General features: G+C 42.9%; 1 protein-coding gene across 2 annotated transcripts in view; it reads right to left on the bottom strand.

Annotated features, from left to right (window-relative positions):
- SEMA3D (semaphorin 3D) overlaps positions 1-23,972 on the bottom strand; it is a 212,171-nt gene that overhangs the window by 10,211 nt on the left and 177,988 nt on the right. For both annotated transcript variants that reach the window (XM_088468794.1, XM_088468795.1), the window contains 4 exons: positions 11,665-11,887; positions 8,045-8,133; positions 4,818-4,859; positions 4,411-4,568 (listed from right to left, as the gene is read on the bottom strand). In XM_088468794.1, the coding sequence (XP_088324920.1) occupies positions 4,411-4,568; positions 4,818-4,859; positions 8,045-8,133; positions 11,665-11,887 (512 nt within the window). The remainder of the gene's footprint in view (positions 1-4,410; positions 4,569-4,817; positions 4,860-8,044; positions 8,134-11,664; positions 11,888-23,972) is intronic.

Here is a 23,972-nt window from a genome sequence, read left to right as displayed (position 1 = left end):
CCACCTGTTACAATTGAATTTGAAGTCTTGTTTCCTTATCGCTGCTGTATACAGAGGTGAGTCTATTTGTTTCATGGCTGCCACCCCCCATTATGCAGCTGACTGCATGACAGCTGTGAGACTGGATGTAGGAGGTACTGCACTGCAGCCACCCTACACACAGGCTCATCACTGCTCTGGCAGTCACTAGAACCTGGCCAACAGAATGTGCAGGTGCATCCCTTGCCCCCTCCATTCTCCTCTCTGGCGGCCATGAAGAAGAGCCTGGGGAGTGTGGTGGCTGCTGCATTAGACCTGGGTGTCAGCCTGTTGGGAGGTTCCAAGGTTCACACCTGCAGAGAGACCCCACAATTATGTGACTGGCAGTGACTCAGGAGCGAGAGATAATATACAGAGTTTGATCAAGAGTCATAGAGGCATCAGCATGGATGAATGCAGGCAGGGGCATAGAGAGAGAAGAGCCAGTGGAGCTCATACTCCAGGTGCCAACTATGGCCAGGGAAAGTCTGTCTCATTAAAAAAAAAAAGTTAACACCCACATTCACTACTGACTGCCGAGGACCATTACTACTCATCCGGGATTGCTCTGGAGAGTTAGCAATCCCAGGTGCCAGCCTCCTCTGCTCTGTCCCACCTCCACCTGATTCTGACCTGCCTCCCCTGGGCTCCATACCTTCTCCATTCTACTCAGTCCCGCCTCCCTCTTTGCTCTGTTCCACCTCTCAAAGCTGAGGTCATTCGGACGGCTGATCTCCTGTATGCAGCCAGGAATGCATACTAGAGATCTTGGCTGCATACAGGAGATCACCTGTCTGACAGACCTAAGCTTTGAAGTATTTACAAGTTTAGGCCTGATTTATACCAACGAGAACAGCTATTATTACCATTAACATAGTCCTTGTAGATACTTTCACTTATACAAAACAGTGTCCTGGAGGACTATTTGTATCATCCTCAAAAGAAGAAATGTGGATATTATTAGTGGAATTAGTGGGTTGAAGTTTATCTAGTCCTCCATGCTCCAGTTTGATACTGTCCCTAATGTTTATTTTTGTTTCCTTTAATTTGTACCCACATGCTGGACATGTCCTCTCCCTGGCATACTTAGGGAGGGAGGTTCCTTAGCATGCACATGCTCCAGGCGCCATGGTTAAATGATACACCTCTGAGTGCATGGATCAAGACGCAAACAGCTCTGGATGTGCATGGGCAATATCATACAAGGTGCAGTTGTATACAAAACATTTTATCATGACAGTGGGAGCTATGCATACAGGATGTGGCTGGGATATTTTGATTTAAGAGTGCTGAATCTGCAGTTAACCACAGGTTGTGATGGCATACCATATCTGTATTGTGCAAGGAACACGTCCATTAAGGCATCAGTCTTATCAGAAATTCATTGTTTTTTTAGGTTTCAGTGGCAGAAATTCAATAGGATTTGTGAATTTTCAGATCATGTCTAAGAAGCCTTAATGGGACATGTGAAATGGCAAGGTTTTCTGTGTATGGAAATTCATTGCTTTTTTAAAATCTATTAACCATCAGGGTTTGGAGGAGCAAACCAGGCCACCTGCAGGGGAGAAGGGCAACAAAATAGTACTTTAGCACAGGTGGAGGAAGGCCGGCACACAGGAGGTGTTTTGGGGGTGCACAGGGAGAGACGGCTGTGGGGGTGGGCTGCAGGAGTATGGCGCAGCGGCAGCAGTGGGGAAGTGCACAGGGGCATCAGCGGGTGACAGAGGGACTCACTGGTGCTGGGCATGCATCTGAGAAAATAAAATCAATAAGACACAGATCCATGGATGTATGAGATCTATGTTAAAAATTGAATATGTGTAAAATAATAAAAAAAGGACATGGCCCCCACCCATCCAATGCACAACCAGCCCTGGGCTTTACTCTGCCAGTCCTGGTTGTGAAAATACAAGGGACAAAAAGCGTAGGGGTCCCCTGCATTTTAGCATTACCAGCACCAGAGGCAGAGGCAGTCCTGGTTTTCAAAATACAGAGGACAAAAGACATAGGGGTCCCCTGTATTTAGCACAACCGGCACTGGGCTCAGCCGAGCTGATCTTGGTGTTGGAAATACAGGAGACAAAAAGCATAGGGGTCCCCTGTATTTTCCATAACCAGCACTGAGCTCTTTCTAGTGGGGGGATAATGCTACAGCCAGGAGAACCCTTCCACCGGGTCCCCCGGCTGATAGCCCAGGGTTATCCCCGGCACCCCTGGGCAATTGGTGCCATGTTAATTGTGTAAAGTGGCCCCCTCCCTTTAAAGCACAACCAGCCTGGGTTCTTCACTGCTGGTCCTGGTTGTGAAAATACAGGGGACAAATGACATAGGGGTCCCCTGTATTTAACACAACCAGCACCAGGCTATCCAGAACCAGTCCTGGTTGCCAAAATACAGGTAAAAATGACATAGGGGTTCCCTGTATTTAGCGCAACCAGCACTGGGCTGTGAGCCGGTTCTGGAAATATAGGGTAAAAAAATAAGTAGGGTTCCCCTGTATAACCAGAACCAGCACCATATCCTTTCTAGCGGGGGGTGATGCCACATCCAGGGGAGAACTTTCACCTTGTCCCCCAGCCAAAGTATTACCCCTGACTGCTAGTCAGCCATGGCCGGGGATCCCTGGGGAGCTGGTGTCCCCCTCTCCTGGGCATCCCAGGTCTAGGCTGATAACCCAGGGCAATCCCCCGCACCCCTGGGGAAAGCACCTGCACCAGAGGGTGGTGGTCTTTAAGCTCTTTTACATGGCCGCCAACACCCCAGGACTTCGGTGTCTTCACCTGGCGGGCGCCAACATAGTGATTGGCTAGCAGCGGCCATCTTTGAATTGCGGGCATGGACTGGATCCTCTTGGACCCAGGCCCACCGCCAACACCCACACATATGCCAGGTGCTGCCGCCACCAGGTCCCGCAGCCCGCACCGCTGCCTGCTCCTCCACTGCCGCTGATGCCTGTTCCACCATCACCGGGTCCTCGGTAAGTAACTAAGACACTGCCACCAGGTCCCCACTACCGCTTCCGCCCACTGCCAATGCTGGGTCACCCCGCCGCTAATGCCCGTAAAAGACAGCCATCTTGGTGCACCCAGTTGAAGCCACCACAGTACACCCCCCTGCTGGAAGGCACCTACTAAGGCTGCGCAACAAGTTGAACTCCAAATCTCTATAATGGGGCATTTGTGAGGTAATAGTTTTAAAACTGTATCTTTCTCAATTACCTGATCCCCAAAAGGCCCTACCCTGGAACAATAGCTACCTAATAAAACAAACCCCAAGTCTAAATGGCCTCCCCTCCGTAATTCTCTATGGAGAATTCAATTTATTTAGAGTCAGCCTTAATATAAGGGCATTTACTGTGCACTTATAATTTATTTATTAAGTGATATCTTTGTTTGCAGTGTATTGTTAATTTAATTCATATATATATTTTGTTGCATTTTGAAATAAAAACATTAACATGTATATATTTGTCTTACTTTGGAATTTGAAAAGGAAAAACAATAAATAATGTTGGGAACTATAAAGAGGGGTCTGGATGGATCTGTCTAGGGGGGCCCTAAAATGGTATCTTGCATAGTGTCCCACTGGATCTTAATCCGGCTCTGCTTGGTGTATCAAGCACATTTCAAAAGGAAAATGCTGAGATGAAATTGAGAAAAAAAAAAAAAAGATAAACCTGTTGTAGAGTAATTAAAATGGATAACCCCAGCTGAACCGGATCAGTTACTGCATTTGGCACATATGGGTCTCATATGGACAAAAGTAAAATCATACAAATGGCTATGAAATTATGCCATAGTGAAAAATATGCAATTCTGCATGGACATCCATACCACTAATGGACTATTTAGTTAAAAAGCCTCATAATATATGACTATTTACAGTACACTGCTATGCACTTAAGAGTTCTAATCTATCTATGTATTTTGTATTAGATGAATAGTCATTCCTCATTACGTTTAATCGGGATGGGTACAGGATGCCGGCGCTCAGGATCCTGGCGGGTCACAATCCCGATGCTGCATCTCGACTGAGTTAGAATGCCGACAGCTACTGGTAAGAACTCTACCCCTAACCTTACACCTAACCCTCCCCCCACAGCCTAATCCTAACTCTGCCCCCCACAGCCTAACATTAACCCTTCCCTGCTGCAGCCTAAACATAACTCTCCCCCTAGTGCCTAACCCTAAACCTAACCCGCCCCCTAACCCTAATACTTACCTTTGGTATGTCAGCGGTCGGGATGCTGGCACCAGGATTCTGACAGGTGATGGGATTCTGGCTCCTGCATCCCGACCGCCGGGATGCTAACTACATACCCGTTTAATGTTGTAGTATCACCACATATAGGAAAATAACAATGTGCTATTTTGAGTGAATTCCAATTGTTACCTTTTTGATGTTGGAATATATCGTGAGCAAGTATTTCCATCCCAAGCACAGTATGGGTCTCTTGCAAGGCAACAGTCTGTACAGGCTTTCCCATATGTATCACACCTATGTGGCGATAGCTGAACTAGACCATCACGAGATGTAACGTAAAGTTGTTGCTGCAATAAATATATCAGTAGATAAATTCCTGAAACTGAATTTGTCTGCTACAGGTATATGCAATAAATAATTTTAAGTTATACATCAGTTATAATAAGTTATTATCAATAAATTCGGCCAGACGATAACCGCAATTGGTCTTTGTCTGTGGTCGAATTTCAATTTACACTAATAGGACTGTATCATAAGCATTTGAACAATGACAAATGTTTACATTTATTTGCCGTAATATGTATATTGTCACTTACCTGCTTCAGTGATAGCTCTATGTTTGTAATTGGTGATTGTTGCTAAAATGAAACAAAACTTTAATCAGAAATGTGCAACATAACTAATAAGTTATTATTGTAAAAAATAAATTTTTAGGTGAATAAAATAGTGTCTCTGTTATTAGTGCTCACAGCTTTTAAACGCACCACAGATACCTTATTACCTCTGTCCCTAAATCAACATATGTATCTTTACCAGGGGAGTAAGTTTATACCAGGAGTCCAGAGGCGAGAAAGTTGTTGGTGCTTGCCCTCCACTCGCATTCACTAGCAAAATCTCCAGTCCCAGCAGAACTCGCCCACACTCCCCCTAAGCCACATTTATTATCAACACCCAGCAGCAATCAGTCACACTCCTTCCTCCACTTCATTCGCTGGCAACGCTCCAGCAGCACCCAGAGACACACACACAGTGTCGATCTGGGGCATGAAGGGCCGACAGGGGGAATGCAATGGTAGGGGCCCACTGAAGGAAGGCGGCACAAAGGTGAAGGGGTGTATCCAGCTATTGGTGTGGACAACCGGGGGTGTGGCTAGCTACCAGAGGAGCATACGTAAAATAAGAAACTACACAGATCCAGAGCCATAGTAAGAATAAAAAAAATAACAATAATGCTGAATCTGGTATTCTAGTTATAGTTTAAACTCAGGTAAGTAATTGGCATAAGGATTAGCAGCTGTAGTTCTCGTCACCCTGGGCCTGGATACAGCTGTCAGCATCGTAAATTCTAAAATGCATGTACGGAGAAGGAACACCCATATTTTATTCCTCTTACATTAAGGTGCCAGCGTATGCTGCATTTATTCTGTGGTTCTGGGGTATCTATACTTTTCAATGGAGCATGTGACATTTTCTGCATTTTTGGTTGTAACTGCTGCACTCTCTGCATTATATGGAATCACTGTGTTGCTATCTGCATTATATAGTGGTCATTGTGACATTCTCTTCATTATATGGTGGTTACTGCAATGCAGTTAGTCCACTGGTATTTATAATTAATACAACTGTAAAATCTAGTTGCATAATCAATTTTGTTGGTGAGGGACCCCACAACCTGATTGCCCCGGTGCCCCCCACAAACTTTAATCTGGCATTGTCTATGCTTGCCTACACAAGCTACTAAGTTGCTGTTTTGTTAATACTTTTAATTATATTTTAGGTAGACACTGACAGTGTATGTCAGCAAGCATAGACAAAGTGTTATCTAATACATCTTTATGTGACACTAAGTGCTTTTTTTCATAACCAACCAAGTAAATTTAAAATTGACTCCTGAGTCCAATCTTTATTCCAATAATTACAAACCTTATTGGTTAGTGATTCAGTCAGTTGGGTGCGAATGACAAGGCTCCATGGATCCACCTCTGTTGTCTTCCAAGCTCCTCTTTGCCTGGGCTCCTCCCCCCTCTGACGTTACCCATGAATCAGTGTGGTGCAGCTGCTGCTGTCAAATACATGAGTTCAGCCTGCTTGTCCCCACCCCCTGCTGACATCACTGCTGGAAACGGTGTGGTGCAGCTGCTGCTGGAAACTATATTAAGGTTCAGTAGCCCACTGCCCATCCAATAGCATCCCGCCCTTGCCAGCCGGGACAGTCACAGTAGAGCTTCTGACAGAAGTGACCACCTGCAGCAGCCTGTGGTGAGTTTCTCCCCCATGACGTCACCACTGATTCCAGAAGAAGGAATCACTGTTGACTGGTGCTAGAAGAAACCTTCCGTTCGCCGCACACCTACCGCATGTGTAAATAACAGCGCAGATTACAGGGGCTAGGCCATGCCCTCCCGCAATATAGGGCATGGCCATAAATCACTGGGGCCCACCTGAGATTTCCCTGAATCCTCTGCAGCAAAGTCCGAGCCTGCACACACACACTCACTCCCCTGCATTCACTGCCGACACCCCAGCAGCACTCAGACACTCACCCCCTCTTCCCTCCACATTCACTTCCAAAATCTCAGCAGCACCCAGTTACCACCCTGCATTCACTGACAATACCAAGGTAGCACCCAGACACACTCTACTCACCCTGCATTCACTGCCAACACCCTAGCAGCACTCAGACACACACCCTTCCTCCTGCATTCACTACTAATGCCCTAGCATGGCCCAGACAAACACGCTCACTCCCCTACTTTTACTGCCAACACCCCAGCAGAACCTACACACTCTCCATCCCTACATTTACTGTTGTGCCAACACTCCAGCAGCAGCAACCAGACACACTCTTCCCCAATTAACTACCACACCCCAGCACACAAACACTACCTATTGCTGATTAGGGTCTTTCAGTCCTGCTATTTGCTGTTCCCACAGCAACAGCAAAGGCAGTAGGTCCTGTGTGTGTGAAGGGGAAGAACCAACAAAGCTATGCACTCCAGGCTCTACCCTGCCCCTTTTATGTACATTAGTGCCATTTTGTTGCCTAAAGACCATACTCAAGGGTGGGGGCCCCGGGAGAGGTAGGGCCGAGGCTCATGCATCCTGGGCTCTCTGCTTATTCCTGCTCTGGGGCACATAAAGCAGAAACTGTAACAATAGAGAAGGTCAGTGTGCCCCCTACAGGCTGGCGCCTGGAGGCGATCGCCTTCCATTGTCTCCTGTATTTCCGATCCTTATCTTTACCTATAATACCTTATATTACCTCTCTGGGATCATTTGTATAACCCACAAACCTGCATATCATGGCGTGAGGACAGGTAAGTAGTGTACTACAATTGTGCAATGAAGGATAATATTTTAGCCATCAGTTTGGGCCATTTGGGACTAACATTAAATACTGTAGTTAGTATATGCTAACTATAGTATTATAGTATTCTCTGTAAAGTGCTGCGGAATATGTGTGTGCTATATAAATAACTGGTAATAAATAAATAAATATGCTAAGTTATGAGGTTTGTATAGCGGACTACGGATACATTATACTGTACATAGCAAATAAAATGGAGACATGCATTGGTGAAGAGTTATAAAGTGATAACCCTCTAGGTCAGGCCTGGCCAACCTGTGGCTCTCCAGCTGTTGTGAAACTACAAGTCCCAGCATGCCTTGTAAGAGTTTTAGCATTCCCTAATAGCAAAACTGTGGCAAGGCATGCTGGGACTTGTAGTTTCACAACAGCTGGAGAGCCACAGGTTGGTCAGGCCTGCTCTAGGTGATATCTGATATATATTAATGTCAAGAGATATTAATTTATGGTTTGTACCTTAAATATCTGCAGTTCTTCCAGCAAAACCTCTTCCATATTCCAGCTATCTTTTTCAAGACTGATCACTTTGAGAACAGTTCCAACATCTAAAACCACAGACATGCAAGATGAATATTCCAGAATCTACAATTATGTAGGTGAAACTAGCTGCTAGCCGCATTAAACATAGTTTGCATCATGGTATATATTATAATGATACACATGTACAGTATTCAGGATTATATATAATAACATTGCAAAATGTAAGATATTTATTTAATATGCCTGCACATTTATTTTATTTTCAATTAAGATATGTCAAAATATTACAAATCATCATAATTGTACATTTTGTTGATATATTTGCAGTAATGTCAGTTCAAAGAATATATAGAGTATATATAAACCCAATATTTTCAACAAGTCCGTATTTTGCAATTTTTCACACTGAACATGTGTCCAACCCAAGCACACTGTGCAACTACTGTAGGAGCAACTATGGGTAATTCAGAGAAGTATGTATCTCGGCTGCATCTCTACTTGTGGCTAAATGGGGTTGGGTATAGAATGTTGGCGCTCAGGGTCCCGGCAGTCAGAATCATGATGCCGGCATCCTGACAGGTTTCGGATACCGACACCTGTCGGTAAGTATCCTAAACCTACCCCTAAACCCAACACTCCCTCCCTGCAGGCCCTAAACCTACCCCTCCCTCCTGCAGTATAAACCTAACCTTCACCATGCAGTTTAACCTACGCCTACCCCTAAACCTAACCCTGCCTCCACACAGCCTAAAACTAACCCCCCCTCCTGCAGCCTAAACCTAACCTCCCCCCCTGCAGCCTAACCCTAACCCTCCCCCTTGTGCCTAAACTTAACCCCTAAACCTCCCTCTAACTCCAGTACTTATCGTCGGGATGTTGTCAGTCGGCGCCGGGATTCTGACTGATGTCCGGATTCCAGTAATGGCATTCTGAGCGTTGGCATCCCGACAGCCGGGATTTAAACTACATCCTGCTAAATAATTTTATTTAGGTGGCAAAGGGGTATTTGCATGTAGATTAAGTGTTCAGAGAGCTTGTCGTGAGTGTGCAGACAGAATTGTGGGTTATTCATATTTGTGTATCTTTTTAACAGATCTCTTTCACCAGGGATAGGGCTGGTGCAAATGTGCACTAATAGTCATTATATTTATTTTCTCAAGTGGATGGATGGGGTGGTGTGGCCTCAAAGATGCAACTGAATCTGAATAGGGGCAAAGATTAGTACATACTTCTGTGCACGCAATCCTGCTGCACTTGTAGCTACCGTGCATGGAACTTTGAATCAGTCCGTAACTTGAAACAAAACTAACCATCAATAGAAATGCAATTTCCTTCAACATGATCAATTTGGACTATCCAATAAGAGAGATGTCACCAATACATTACCAGAATATTATATCCATGCACAACTTGCAGATGGATATTTGAGTGCATTTGCATACTGTAGTATCTTTGAGTTACTATTGCTCACAGTTGATTTAAATCATGCCTGCTCCCTTTTATATACAGAACACTGAGTTACAATAAAAACATCACACTGCCCTGACAATGCCATGCCCAGTGGTGTGACAAGTTAGTAATTGTATAGACATGGCCGGCACAAGCCACTCAGTATAGCCTGCATTGCAGGGAGGCGCCAGGCTGGAGAGGCACCCTCCCTGCAGCTGCTGCTGCATCCATTGTTGCTGCTGTGCCTATCAAACTGTATGACATGCAGCCGTAGTCTGCTTCAGAGAAGTGGGGCTGAGCCTGAGTGGCTCTTCACGCAGTCCCAACCCTGGCTGTTCCTCCCTGCCTTACTTCCCTCTCCTTCACACTCCTCCCTGCTAAGCTGCACCTGACCACTCCTTTGCTGGAAGCAGTGGAAGGGCCTTGACATCAGGCACTGGGCGGATAGGGTGCCACAGACATTGTTGGGACTCGGGAGTCGGAGTGCCGGTGGTGGTGAGTGCAGAGGGCAGAGGTACTCCAGGGTGTCCATTCTATGTGGCTGGTAGATGGCAGCCAGACAGCAGGATCTCAGAACAGATGATGCCAGCACATGGTGGCTCTCCGACTGGCTGCATCACATGTGCCCAGTTAGAGAGAGGGAGGAGAAGGGGTTGTGGCAAGGGGGGGAGGTATGCTAACTAAAAGTGTGCCCGGTAAGAGAGGAGAATGGTGGTACTAAGTCTGCCTGGCAAGGGAGGAGCATTTCTAAGTGTGTCCAGGAAAGGGAGGGTTGCTAAGTGTGCCCAGTATGGAGGGAGAGTATTGTCTGCTCTGTTCTGGTACTGTCACCTCTGTCCAACCGTGCTCTCTCTGTTCTGTCACCTGTGTCATGTCCCCTCTTTCCTGCCCTGTCACCTCTGTCCTGCCCTGACACTTCTGTCCTGGTCCTGTCAATGCTGTCCTGGCCCTGTCACCTCTGTCCTGTCCCTTCAGTCCTGGCCCTATCACCTCTGTCCTGTCCCTTCAGTCCTGGCCCTATCACCTCTGTCCTGTCCCTTCAGTCCTGGCCCTATCACCTCTGTCCTGTCCCTGTCACCTCTGTCCTGGCCATGTCACCTCTTTCCTGTTCCTGTCACTGCTCTCTGCTGTCCCCTCTGTTCTGTCTTGGCCGTTTCACCCCTGTCCCTTCTTTCTTTGCCGTGTCATATCTGTCCTGGTAATGCTATCCTGGCCCTGTCACATCTTTCCTGTCCCTATCACCTCTGTCTTGGCCCTGTCACCTCTATCCTGTTCCTGTTACCTGTGTCTTGTCCCTGTCACATCTGTCCTGGCCCTGTCCTTTGGCGCACGCTGTTCATTTATAAAAAAAAATGGTAGGGTGCAAATTTATAGTTTGCAGGGGGGCGCCGAAAAACTTAGCACCCGCCCTGTGTATAGACTTCTACATTGTTTTACTCCAACATATACAGAGGAGAGATGACTAAAGTATCACTTGATAATCCCTGACTGGTCATTGCTACTCCTGCGCTTGCTACTACAGTATCAGCAATTTTACACATGCATAGAGTATATAATAAGTGGAATTGCTTTTATTTATACGGTGTTAGGATGTGCAGTGGTTATTCAGACTGAAATCTTTGGGGTGTGTGCTCTTAGACAGGTCTCTTTAGAGAAGTCATAGTTGTTCCAATCATCCCGGGGAAGTTTATGATGCTAATTAAATGATATTATCCTCAAACAATACTTAGTGCTGATGACCATTTTCTTTCAATGATATACTGTATATATATTTGTAAATCACATTTTAAAAGTAATTACATTTTTAAAATGCAATAACAAATTCTCATCCACGCAATTAATCACTGGTACTAGTAATCTAGATTATTTTACAAATGCAGTACTGAGTTACATTGAACAATAGAAAGTTAATTTACATGGACCCTTATTGTAAAATATGTTGTGGATGACAAACTCTTACATACATGAGGCAGTGGCTCCCTCTGCTGACAAACAGAGTAAATATAATATTTGGTAACCTTTTCTATACTACAAATGACTGTATGAAAATTTGTTAAGGGTCCTAATAAATATATATATATATCTTAGATGTAAAACTGTTAAAAATGAATTATCTTCATGATATAAAATATAAAATATAACTTTACCTGTCCCAAGAAACATGACATCATACTGGCCATCCTCTGCTACAACGTGGTCCACAGCGATCTGAGTCAGCTTGTAGTCCACATTCAGTCTGGTGAACACAGGTCTACCATGACGGGGATACACTGACTTGTACATGAGCGGATGGTTCTTCACAAAGCTTATCACATCATCTGGAAAATCTTTGGTAGATTTAATCACTGGATCATAAGTTTTGCTTGGACACTGTAATGTAGACAAACATTGAGAATGTTTTTTAAAGATATAACTGGAGACATATATACTGTAGTACATATATACTAACAAGGTGACAACAACTACAGTGATATTCAGAGAATTTGCACATTGCTGTAGAAGGGAACCTTTTTCTATTCTGTCGTTTGAAAGAAGGGAAAGAAGAAAAACTGTCAATATGATAGCATTATTGAATTCCTGCTTCCATAGCCCCATCTAGTGGTCTTAAACCATATTACTTGTATCAGGCATTTGTTTTGTTGATACTTGCATTATACTGTACATGAGTCGTCAAATTAGACTGGAAATATTGATTGCAATTAATACATGAATATTTTTTTTTAAAATGTTTATAAAATGTTCATTAGGCAATTAGTACTTTGTAATATAAAGTAGTACATCTGTGTTCATTGTGAAAGTATGATTAAACTTTAATGGACAGGATAAATAAAAGGTAAGACAACTTGCTTACATTTATGTTTACATTGCTTACACTAGTAACCTGTATTGTAAGAAGGGCTGTCAATTCTTCTAATTGTCAGTCACATCATGCCATAAGTGGTAGATTAATAGGTTTAGGAGTTGCTTCTTGTAATTATTTAATATGGCATTCACAGTGTTAAATATAAGTGAATACCCTGAATGCTGCTGTAGAGTACCACAAACTTGTAAACATTTTAGTCACTGAATTTTATATATGCTATAGGTCCTTTGGTCTTAGTGAGGTACAATTGTGTCTTATAGTTATTATGAAGAAATGTTCTTCGTTACACAGTATGATGAAAGAGAGTCACATTATTAAAGCTATATAGTGTTATTTAAAATATGCAGGGCGCAGGCACATGTGTGACAGTAGAGGGTTATATACGCACATTGAATTCAAGTGAAAATGTACACTAAACCATATAAAGTAAGGATGAGCGGGTTCGGTTCCCTGAGAACCGAACCCATTCGAACTTCGGGGATCCGGGGTGATCCGAGCCCAAGCTCGGATCTCCCTGTCTGCCCCGGATCCCTCTCCCGAGGCAAAACCTTGAGATCTGCTGTCGGATCTCAAGGTTTTGCCTCGAGCGGCCATTTAAAAAAAAATGCCTTTGCCTTTAATGGACAAAGTGCTGATTGGCTGACAGAGCCGTCTGTCACGGCTCTCAGCCAATCAGCATTATGGTGCTCATTTGCATGTAGCACGGACTCGTGAGATCCGTGCTACATGCATCTGTGTGACTGACAGTGACACAGAGCACAGATGGGTCAGTGAGACCCGTCTGTGCTGCTGTGTATTTCAATGACACAGATGCACGCACGGACCAGGAGATCCATTCTACTTGCATCTGTGTCATTGACACAGAGCACTGACGGGTCCGTGAGACCCGTCTGTGCTGCTGTGGTAAAAAAAAAAAAAAAAAAACCTGTGTAAAAAAAGAAAAAAATGGCGTGCCCCCCCCCCCCAAAAAAAGAGCAACCAGCCCCGGGCATCAGTGACCCAGTGCTGGGTGTGCTTAAATACAGGGGACAAACGACGTAGGAGTCCCCTGTACTTAAGCACAACCAGCACCGGGCTAGTCAGAACCAGCGCTGGTTGACAAAATACGGGGGACAAACGACGTAGGGGTCCCCCGTATTCTGCGCAACCAGCTCTGGGCTCTGATCCGGTCCTGGTTCTGGAAATACAGGGGAAAAAATTAGTAGGGTTCCCCTGTATGTTCCAGAACCAGCACTGGACTTTTTCTAGCGGGGGGCTGATGCCACAGTCAGGGGAGCCCTTTCACCGGGCCCCCCAGCCGCAGCATCAGCCCTGACCGCTAGTCAGCCCAGGCTGGGGATCCCTGGAGAGCTGGGGACCCCCCCAATAAAGGGGTCACCCTCTCCAGGGCACCCCAGGCCCAGGCTGGTTGATTGTGTGGTGTGGTGTAAATAAAGAATATCAAACATTGCCTTTACAAGTAGAACTGCAAGTCCCAGCTAGCCTGTCCCGCATGCTGGTACTTGGAGAACCACAAGTACCAGTATGCAGGGCATTAATGGCCCACTAGTACCTGTAGTTCACCTGTAAAAAAAATGTTTAAAAAAACACAGGACACACACACCGTGACAGTATAAGTTTATTAAACATACATACACACACACACACATGTACACATACTCACCTATGTAACATCGTCCACTTGTCCGGTAAAGTATCCATAGGGGACCTGTGAAAAAAAACATACTCACCATCTCCTATGCGAGGTTCTGTCCTCTTCGTTCCAAAGTAGGCATCCCCGGACTTGGCAAAAAAACAAAACGAAAACGCGATCCACGAACTTAGTACCGTTCTATAGAACGGTACTTCCCGAATGAGAGCTTAGCGGCGGGGTATCACCATGGAAACCCCGCTGCTAAGCGTTCATTGGCTGAGAGAGGTCATCTCCCGTCTCTCAGCCAATGAACGGCTCCCTCCATTGTAGTCAATGGTGGGAGCCGCAAGGTTATTAAAGTTTCCCCTACGGTTCCCACCATTGAATACAATGGAGGGAGCCGTTCATTGGCTGAGAGACGGGAGATGACCTCTCTCAGCCAATGAACGCTTAGCAGCGGGGTTTCCATGGTGATACCCCGCCGCTAAGCTCTCATTCAGGAAGTACCGTTCTATAGAACGGTAACGGTACTAAGTTCGTGGATCGCGTTTTCGTTTTGTTTTTTTGCCAAGTCCGGGGATGCCTACTTTGGAACGAAGAGGACAGAACCTCGCATAGGAGATGGTGAGTATGCATTTTTTCACAGGTCCCCTATGGATACTTTACCGGACAAGTGGACGATGTTACATAGGTGAGTATGTGTACATGTGTGTGTGTGTGTGTATGTATGTTTAATAAACTTATACTGTCACGGTGTGTGTGTCCTGTGTTTTTTTAAACATTTTTTTTACAGGTGAACTACAGCTACTAGTGGGCCATTAATGCCCTGCATACTGGTACTTGTGGTTCTCCAAGTACCAGCATGCGGGACAGGCTAGCTGGGACTTGCAGTTCTACTTGTAAAGGCAATGTTTGATATTCTTTAATTACACCACACCACACAATCAACCCGCCACCCACCGCCACCAGGGGTGGCGGGGATAGCCCCGGGCTATCAGCCTGGGCCTGGGGTGCCCTGGAGAGGGTGACCCCTTTATTGGGGGGGTCCCCAGCTCTCCAGGGATCCCCGGCCTGGGCTGACTAGCGGTCAGGGCTGATGCTGCGGCTGGGGGGCCCGGTGAAAGGGTTCCCCTGGCTGTGGCATCAGCCCCCCGCTAGAAAAAGTCCAGTGCTGGTTCTGGAACATACAGGGGAACCCTACTAATTTTTTTCCCCTGTATTTCCAGAACCAGGACCGGATCAGAGCCCAGAGCTGGTTGCGCAGAATACGGGGGACCCCTACGTCGTTTGTCCCCCGTATTTTGGCAACCAGCGCTGGTTCTGACTAGCCCGGTGCTGGTTGTGCTTAAGTACAGGGGACCCCTACGTCATTTGTCCCCTGTATTTAAGCACACCCAGCACTGGGTTACTAATGCCCGGGGCTGGTTGCTCTTTTTTTGGGGGGTGAACACCATTTTTTTCTTTTTTTACACAGGTTTTTTTTTTTTACCACAGCAGCACAGACGGGTCTCACGGACCTGTCATTGCTCTGTGCCAATCACACAGATGCATGTAGCACGGATCTCCCGGGTTCGTGCTACATGCAAAATGGGCACCATAACGCTGATTGGCTTCCTGTCTGCCACTGCAGTGCCACTCCTAGATGGGCCACGTGTTTGTGCTGCCCACTTGTGTCGCTTAGCATAGTCATCCAGCTACCTCGGTGCAACCTTTTGGCCTAAAAACAATATTGTGAGGTGTGAGGTGTTAAAAATAGAGTGGAAATTAGTGGAAATTAATGTTATTGGGGTTATTAATAGCGTAGGAACAAAAAAAGGCCCATTTTATGTGATTTTAGCGTTTTTTTTTATTTTTTAAGAAAAAATCCAGATCCAAAACACAAAACCCAGAACCCAAAACACGGAAGGGTGGTTTTTGGCAAAACCAATCCAGATCCAAAACACGAAGAAAGATCCAGATCCAAAACCAAAACACAAAACACGAAAAGTGGCCGGTGCACACCCCTAATATAAAGTAATCAGACATATACTTTCATTGTCAATCTTGAACTAGACAGACAAAACCTAATAGCTGATAGTTGGTTTAACTCAAATTCGCACCTATAAGCAATATTAGCATATAACTCTCTTTGGGCCTGATTATGAGTTGGAAGTAAAGCAAAAAAGGGCAAGTAACCATACACATGGACTTACCATGTAGCAATGCAATGGGTGCAAATGCATTTATCTTTTTGCATGTGGGGTATGTAGCCTACTGCTGTTGCATGTAGCCTACAAATAGAGAGCCTTATTTTTGTGACTGCTGTTGCATGTAGCCTACAAATAGAGAGCCTTAATTTTACACTGCAATTTAGATTTCAGTTTGGACAAGCTCCTCTCAATACTAAATCTCTCTGCACATTTTAAATCTGACCCACCTGCAGGTAAAACATGGTTTAGCTAAGATGCACAGTTATGCTGGGAACACACTAAACAATGTGTACCCAACACGATGTAATTCGCGGCGGAACCCGGTGGTAGTGCCGGCATTGGCAAGTGCATACACACTTGTCAATGCCGGCAGTGATGGAACGACTGTGGAGGCCATACTGCATTCGGTAGCATGGTCCCCACTGATGATAATGCCCATCAGACCTGCATGCAGGTCTGACGGGCGGTGTCGCTGACAATGCGCGGGAGTGCGCATTGTCAGAGACAAAGTGGGTACATGCTGGCCGATATGGACAACATATCATCTAGTGTGTACCTGGCTTTATTGGTTCTTTTTTGCTTTACTCCCATCTCAGAATCAGGCCAATTGTTTTTTGTCTATATTTGACTTTAATCCACCTAACTGTGCATATTGGTGCACCCAAGGCATATATGCCAACACACCTGTATCCTGCGGGAGGTTCCTGTTTCACCCACCAGTCTCCCGCTGCCATGCAAAGCCCTCCCAATCCCTCAGAATCCCCCAGCCCCATCTGAAATCCAGACCATGAATGCATGAGCCCAGCCACTTTGGGGACAGAGCTTGGCGTGACCATGAAAAATAGACCAGCCACGCACCGCAGGTCCATGGACAGCGTCAGCTGCCCAACCCGGCAGAGCCTCTGAGTGGCCAGAGTGATTGCAGGCATGGAGAGGCTGGAGGAGGAGTGTCATGACCAGGGTTTCGCGGTGTGGAGGTTTGCGGTCCTTACCGGTGAGGGTGCTGTGGCGCAGTCCTTCTGGCGGGGGAGATGCACTCTGCTGGGATCAACCCTGCACCTTCCACCAGACCCAATCCTGCCTGAATTTATATAGAAAATGGGCCTCAGACTGCACACCCTGAACATATATACTGTATATATAATTGGAGGTGCTACCTGTGGGGACAATTGCTATATACAGTACACAAAAAGAAATACAGGTGCTCAACTCCAATTCAATTGATTGTATATAAATAAATAAATTTTTGCACTGAATAGAGGTTTTTGGTATAATCTTGGCCAAGGTTTTTTTTATTTTTATTCTTTATATGCAGTTGCAGCTACTCTTAAAGGTGAAGTGTAAAAGAAATAGTTAAGAGTAGCTGCAGCTGCATATAAAGAATAAAAATAAAATATATATGTATATATATATATATATATATATATATATACATATATATATATATATATATATATATATATATATATATAATCAGTTCATTTGGAGTTGAGCACCTGTATTTCTTTTTGTGTATATATCAATTGTCTCCACAGGTAGCACCACCAATTATATATATGTTCAGGGTGTGCCCCTGGAAAGCCTGAGACACTTTCCACTCAGACTAGCACCCCTACTACATTGGTTTAGAGCATGTAGCCTGACATTGTAATATGCACACCAGTCAGAGGCACGATATAGGTAAGTCCTGCAAATATTTAGACTGTGTAGTGCAGCTTTGGTTCATTTTTGGGGCGTGGGTCCCCTTGGAATGCTTTGGTTGATCTACCTCAGTGCACCACAGTATAACACATTTTTCCTTCAACACATTTTAACGCTTCACTGTCTATTTTTCATATATGTATTTCACTTTTTATTTTTATTCTTTATATGTAGCTGCTCTTAACAATTTCTTTTATACTTCACCTTTCTTATTAGAGTGGTGTCTTGGGGTGACTTAGCTGGGCTAGTTTGGGGGTGTCTTGCACTCTGGATTTGAACACTAGTATGTTAGGGACCTACCCAACAGAGGTTACCCAGATGTGGTGGGTAGACCCATAACCTTGGCCAAGATTATGCCAAAACCCTCTATTCCATGCAAAAATGTATTTATTTATATACAATCAGTTAATTTGGAGTTGAGCACCTGTATTTCATTTTGTGTACCAATTCTGCCTGAACCTGTCTCCTCAGTTAACCCATTCCTGCGCAGTCATCATCACAGCATTACCAGATTCTCCTTTCAGCCATCATTACAGGATTACCGGATTCTCCTTTCAGCCATCATCACAGCATTTCCGGATATCCCTCTCAGCCACTATTCAGCATACCAGGATATCCACTTCACTCTTACAGTCTATCTGGAATCATCTCATTCATCTCTGTCACTGATCTGGACATTCGTTTATTCCCACTCACTACAATTCCCTCCTGCCACATATATTAGTAGTTATCACTGGACTTTAGTTTATCTTATTGCTCATGTCTACCAACATTCATTAAACAACCCACTTTGCAGTTTAAAACTGTTGCGGCGTCTACTCCTGTTACCACTCCAGGTCCACAACACACACAGTCTCTAATAAGGAGAAGTGCCGGTCCCAAGGTGAGTGTCTGTGATTCTACCCCAGCAGCTCCATGGTACTGACCTCTGTGTATGTGTAAGGGGCACTAAACTGTGTGTGTGTGTGCAGGTGGCACTGACCCGTGTGTGTGTGTAGGGTGGTATTGACCCTTGTGTGTATGTAGGGTGGCACTGACCCATGTTTGTGTGTGTGTGCATGTGTGTAGTCTGGCACTTACCCCTGTGTGTAGATTGGCACTGTATATGTGTAGACCGCTGTGTGTGTAGGCTGGTACTGACCCCTGTCTGCCCAAACAGTGGAGATTATAAAAAACACTTTGTTAGAAGACTTATTTTGGTTTAGTCAAAGAACATATAAATTTGCGATATTTTGCGACTGCACATGCCACCCATTCACAAACCCACTCTGGCGATGTTCTGCAATTTAGTTTCCACCTGCCACTGCAGGACACCACCCTGACTGGCAATAGACACGCCCATAGATGGAGCTAGACATACCCTTTAGGCAGAGTATGACTTGTCCTCTCAGCGGTGTGTCTTGCATACTCTAATACCATATAGAATTTCCCTGAAACTAGTTTCCAAAAGTAGGCAAGTATGACCCAAGGTAACCTAGGTGGAGTCACATAAATTAGACTTAGCAATCCAATGCATAACAGTCTTGTACATATGGTTCATATGGGACATTTATAAGTGGACTTTAGTTTTCAATAAACCTGGCTTTCTGTTGCTAGAAATAGTGATAAATACTATTGGAAAAGCTTGTAAAGAGAAAATAAACAAACTAAAAAACAGATTTTGGCATTTAAAATTAACTCATCTTAATTATGAATATCAACAATATTACATTTCTAATTGAAGGCTTTTATTGAATTTTGGATGGACCATGATCATTATTTGGTGTATTGGGTGGGATGCAGCAATGCAGATTTTGCAGCCAAACCTCTGAAAACATCAAAATGACATTTTCGGAGGTTTGGTCGCTTACCGCATATACATCAAGCGATACATTCCCATGATTGGATGCATTGGGCAACACCATATGTAGATGGCATTGCCTTATGGAAGCCAATGGGCAACTCCCCCTGAGATGGATCCAATCGGATTCCTCCAAGCACCTCCCGCAGTGCATGTGTGTCACTCGACATATGTGCAGAAGGACTTCAGCGTTATTACCCTGGAAGTCCTTCTATCACACAGGAGGATAGCTCTTACCAGGAAAGCTGTCCTTTGTGATTTATTTAAATCTTTATTATGCTTACGAAGAGTGGTGGCATGAATCACAGTCACAATGAGATGCGTCATGCATCCCGCCCATTGTCTTATATCCATGGTGCATCCGGCCTTCACTATGAATGTAACATGTTTTTCTGCACATATATTGTATTTACATAACTGTCATTCAGAAAGTACAATTCAGGTTTCAAAATATAAACAAAGTACTTATTTTATAAGCAAGATTACACAAGTGTGCTTATGAAGTGCCATAAGAAAAATACTGACATTTCCACATAGGTCATAACTGTATACATTAGCGTTGTAAAGCCATTTTTCTAATATCCTAAACAACAGAGCTATTACATACTGGAAGTATTATGTCATATTATAAACAATTTTAAAAGACAGAATTACCTACGCAAATCCCATGCATGTCTTATACACAGCACTGAATTATTAACATGTGCTTCAAATTACTTTAAAGTTACATTTCCACCAGCATTATTCATTTCTTCTGATACCAGTTTAAATTGTAGAGGTATACATTAATAACTATTACTAATAATAAACCATTGATATTTCTTTCTGGAGTAATACCAAAGTCACCCAGTTTAAAAATAAGTATGAGTATAGACCCTATAATTCAGAATGAGAAAAAGTTTTTTTTCTTTCTCAATTTGGATTTTAATGTCTAAAATATACTCTTAATATAAGTATTACTGTAGTACGCACTAAACCAATGTCCCTCTCTTCCCCTGCTTGCACTTAGTGTTCCACTTCTCATTAACATGTTTGGTAGTGCTCCTTACAGTGAATATAAGAGGAAATGCCTGTTAGCGTGAATAACATTGTTATTGGATAATAGCAGTTTATTCACATTTTCTTTCATGTTTTCAGAACTTTATTGATAAGAGGTTTCCAAATAGGAGATTGCATATTAGTCTAACAGTATTTATCATTACATGAAAAATAAGGTATAAAGCCAGCTTTACAACTACTGGCGCACGCAAAGCACAGATATGGTGACTCCAACACAATACTAGACATACGCACAGACAGAAGTTCCTTCTTTTCATAAGAAAAACACTTCTATTGTTTCTTTACTGGATTAGGAGTCCCAAAGCATACACACTTACACAGTAATAATTAACTGGTCTGAAACTAGATCTTTGTAGTGATGTCAGTCACATCTATTTGAGATACAATTACATCCCAAAAAAATGTAATAAAAGTTAAATACAAATAAACTATTTATAAAAACCACTTAGTGGGTCCTTCATCAGGATGGGAAGAAGGAATATATTGCATACAGAAAACTCTCAAAAAACTGTTAAGCATTAGATCATTAATCATTTTTGTCTCTGTGATAATATTAAGTCATTTGATATCAAATTTAAACAGACTGGTTTCTAAATAAAACAATCACATGCAAATGACTAATTTATTTGTAATAAAGTGAATCCAAGTATAAGGCGAGTGCCTCTTACATCACTCTAATAAAGTATCATGTTTTGTTATAAATGAGCACCGCAAGACAACTTACTGGACCTGTAGTACAATATACAGTACAATACATTATATAATTTATTGCTGGCCACCTGCAAATACAATTCTTTCCGTAAATATACTGTAAGTTGTGCTCATCATAGGCTTATATCTGTAGCGCTTTTTCTTTCCCACAAATAGAAAAACGGCTGCATCGTAAACTTATTTTACAATGTGTAAAAAATAAGGTGTGTAATAGCTGTGATAGATGTCTGAACAAGTCTCTTCATATGCACTGTATGTGACTCATTTATATTATGGTGTAAATAGAACTGAGAACCATTCATCTAAACTTAAACTACACATTTTCTGCTCTTATTGAAAACTATATTCTTGGTTGGAAATGTACCCAGATGTTTTGGTCTGCCACTAACATTTTTCCTAATTAAGTTTTGTTTACATCAACTGTGTGTGGTGGATCAAACACACAGTAGATCATAAACTTTCCATATAGTAGAAATCTGACTACAAAGATACCAAGTAGCAGCCATGTTGGCAAGAGACAAAAGCACAAATAAAATTTATGGGCAGACTATGGGCAAATACATTTTCCATCTGTGTAACTTTGAACAATCAACTAGCATTTCTGTGATTATTGTCGGTTTAAAACTCAATGTTCAAAGTCAGTGAAACTGGATGCATGAAAAGATGGCGTAAAAAAGAACAGAAGAAAAAGAGATTTCAAAGAAAAAAGGACAAATATGACTTAAATAAAAGTATTGTCAGTGATAGTGTCAATTATTATATTGTATTATATTATACCTGCCTAAAATAAATATCAGCATTTATTTTATCTGCATTTATTTCTGTTTTGTTTGACTTCTTTCTCCAAAAGCACACCAAAGTTGGGTCCCCTCTTGGAAAGCTTAATATTGCAGAGGCACAGGCTGGAGGACATTGTAATATCCAGGTGTGCAGCTATCCAATCAGATGCCAGTATTGTGTCAACACACGGTCATCCCTTTTGTAAGTTCATCAGGTTCTTACCTAGTAAAACAATGTTCAAGAGCCCGTATCTGTTCTGTAAGCACGCAATAATCTTTAAGATGTTAATTAGTAACATTCTAATGTTGAAAAGGAAAAATGTATGCAATAACAAAAAAAAGATTATTGTATGGTGCATAGGAATAATAAAAGTTTTAGATAAAAAAAAAATATGTCTAATATAATGTATCTGAAATATTGGTACAAAGTCTCTGCTACACCACTGTTTGTTTGTATTGTACAGGTTGAGTCTCCCATATCCAAAATGCATGGGACCAGGAGTATTTTGGATAATGGAATATTCCGTATTTTGGAATATATGCATATCATAATGAAATATCTTGGGAATGGGACCCCAATATACACACAGAAAGCATTTATGTGTTATATACACCTTATACAGACAGCCTGCAGGTCATTTTATACAATATTTTCAATAATTTTGTGGTTCAAGCAAAGTTTGTGTACAGAAATTAAATTAATTTATGTTTCTTATACACAGAGCCTGAAGGTAATTTTATACAATATTTTTAATAATATGTGCCTTAGACAAAGTTTGTGTACATTGAACCATCAAAAATCAAAGGTTTCATTATCTCAGTAATGCCAAAATTATTCTGTATTTCTAAATATTTGGATATGGGAGACTCAACCTGTATTGTCAAAGCTGGCTATATCTACCATCAAAAAATAGAGTTCCATGTACTTTTAACAATCATAACACAGACATATTTTGTCAATGGGAGCGATTTACTAATATAAGACAATGGTGGGCAGGTGCAGTAATTCATAGCAACCAATCAGGAATGTGGTCTGACTAGTCTAAAGCTGGCCATAAACACAATATACAGTATGCAGTAATGCTGTATAACTGACCCAACATAACATTATACAGTGGCCACGGCATGAGCCTGAAGTCTTATATTACTGCAATTAAAACCAGTATTCACTGGATATGTTGGAAATGTACTGTAATAACAGCTGTTTAATGTCCAGAAGTGTTCTGGTTGCCCAGCCCAAGCCACGAACAGATGGATGTTGCCCAAATTGACCACCCACATGTGTAGTCATTTTGCTCAGCACTTAGGAAAAGGGGCAGATAATTAACTTATCTAATGTTGGTAAATTATCCCGAAGTTCAGTGGATAAAATAAATATGCACATTCTGGAAATAGTTCCTCAGATAATAACTGTCAAAACAAATGGGCCAAATGTGTTTAATATGAAAAACAGTACTTACTGTAGCGAGTTAAAACATACCTGGACTACTTAAGGCTCAGTTCAATTATCTGGGTCAAACAATATTTTTCAAAGTAGCAAATTGTCTTATAAATATACAGCAGCCTATTTATAAAGGCAAGATTGCTGCAAACATTGCATTCAGTCACATCAGATTGCATTATGGGTGACCAGAGAAGCAAAATGACCAGGTAAATGTGTACAGTATTTAAGAAACAACA

Source organism: Taudactylus pleione, unplaced genomic scaffold (genome assembly GCF_031769625.1).
Source record: "Taudactylus pleione unplaced genomic scaffold, aTauple2 ptg000086l, whole genome shotgun sequence".
Lineage (NCBI taxonomy): Eukaryota > Metazoa > Chordata > Amphibia > Anura > Myobatrachidae > Taudactylus > Taudactylus pleione.
The sequence above is the reverse complement of the archived record's forward strand: the minus strand, read 5'-3'. Positions and strand labels throughout refer to the sequence as shown.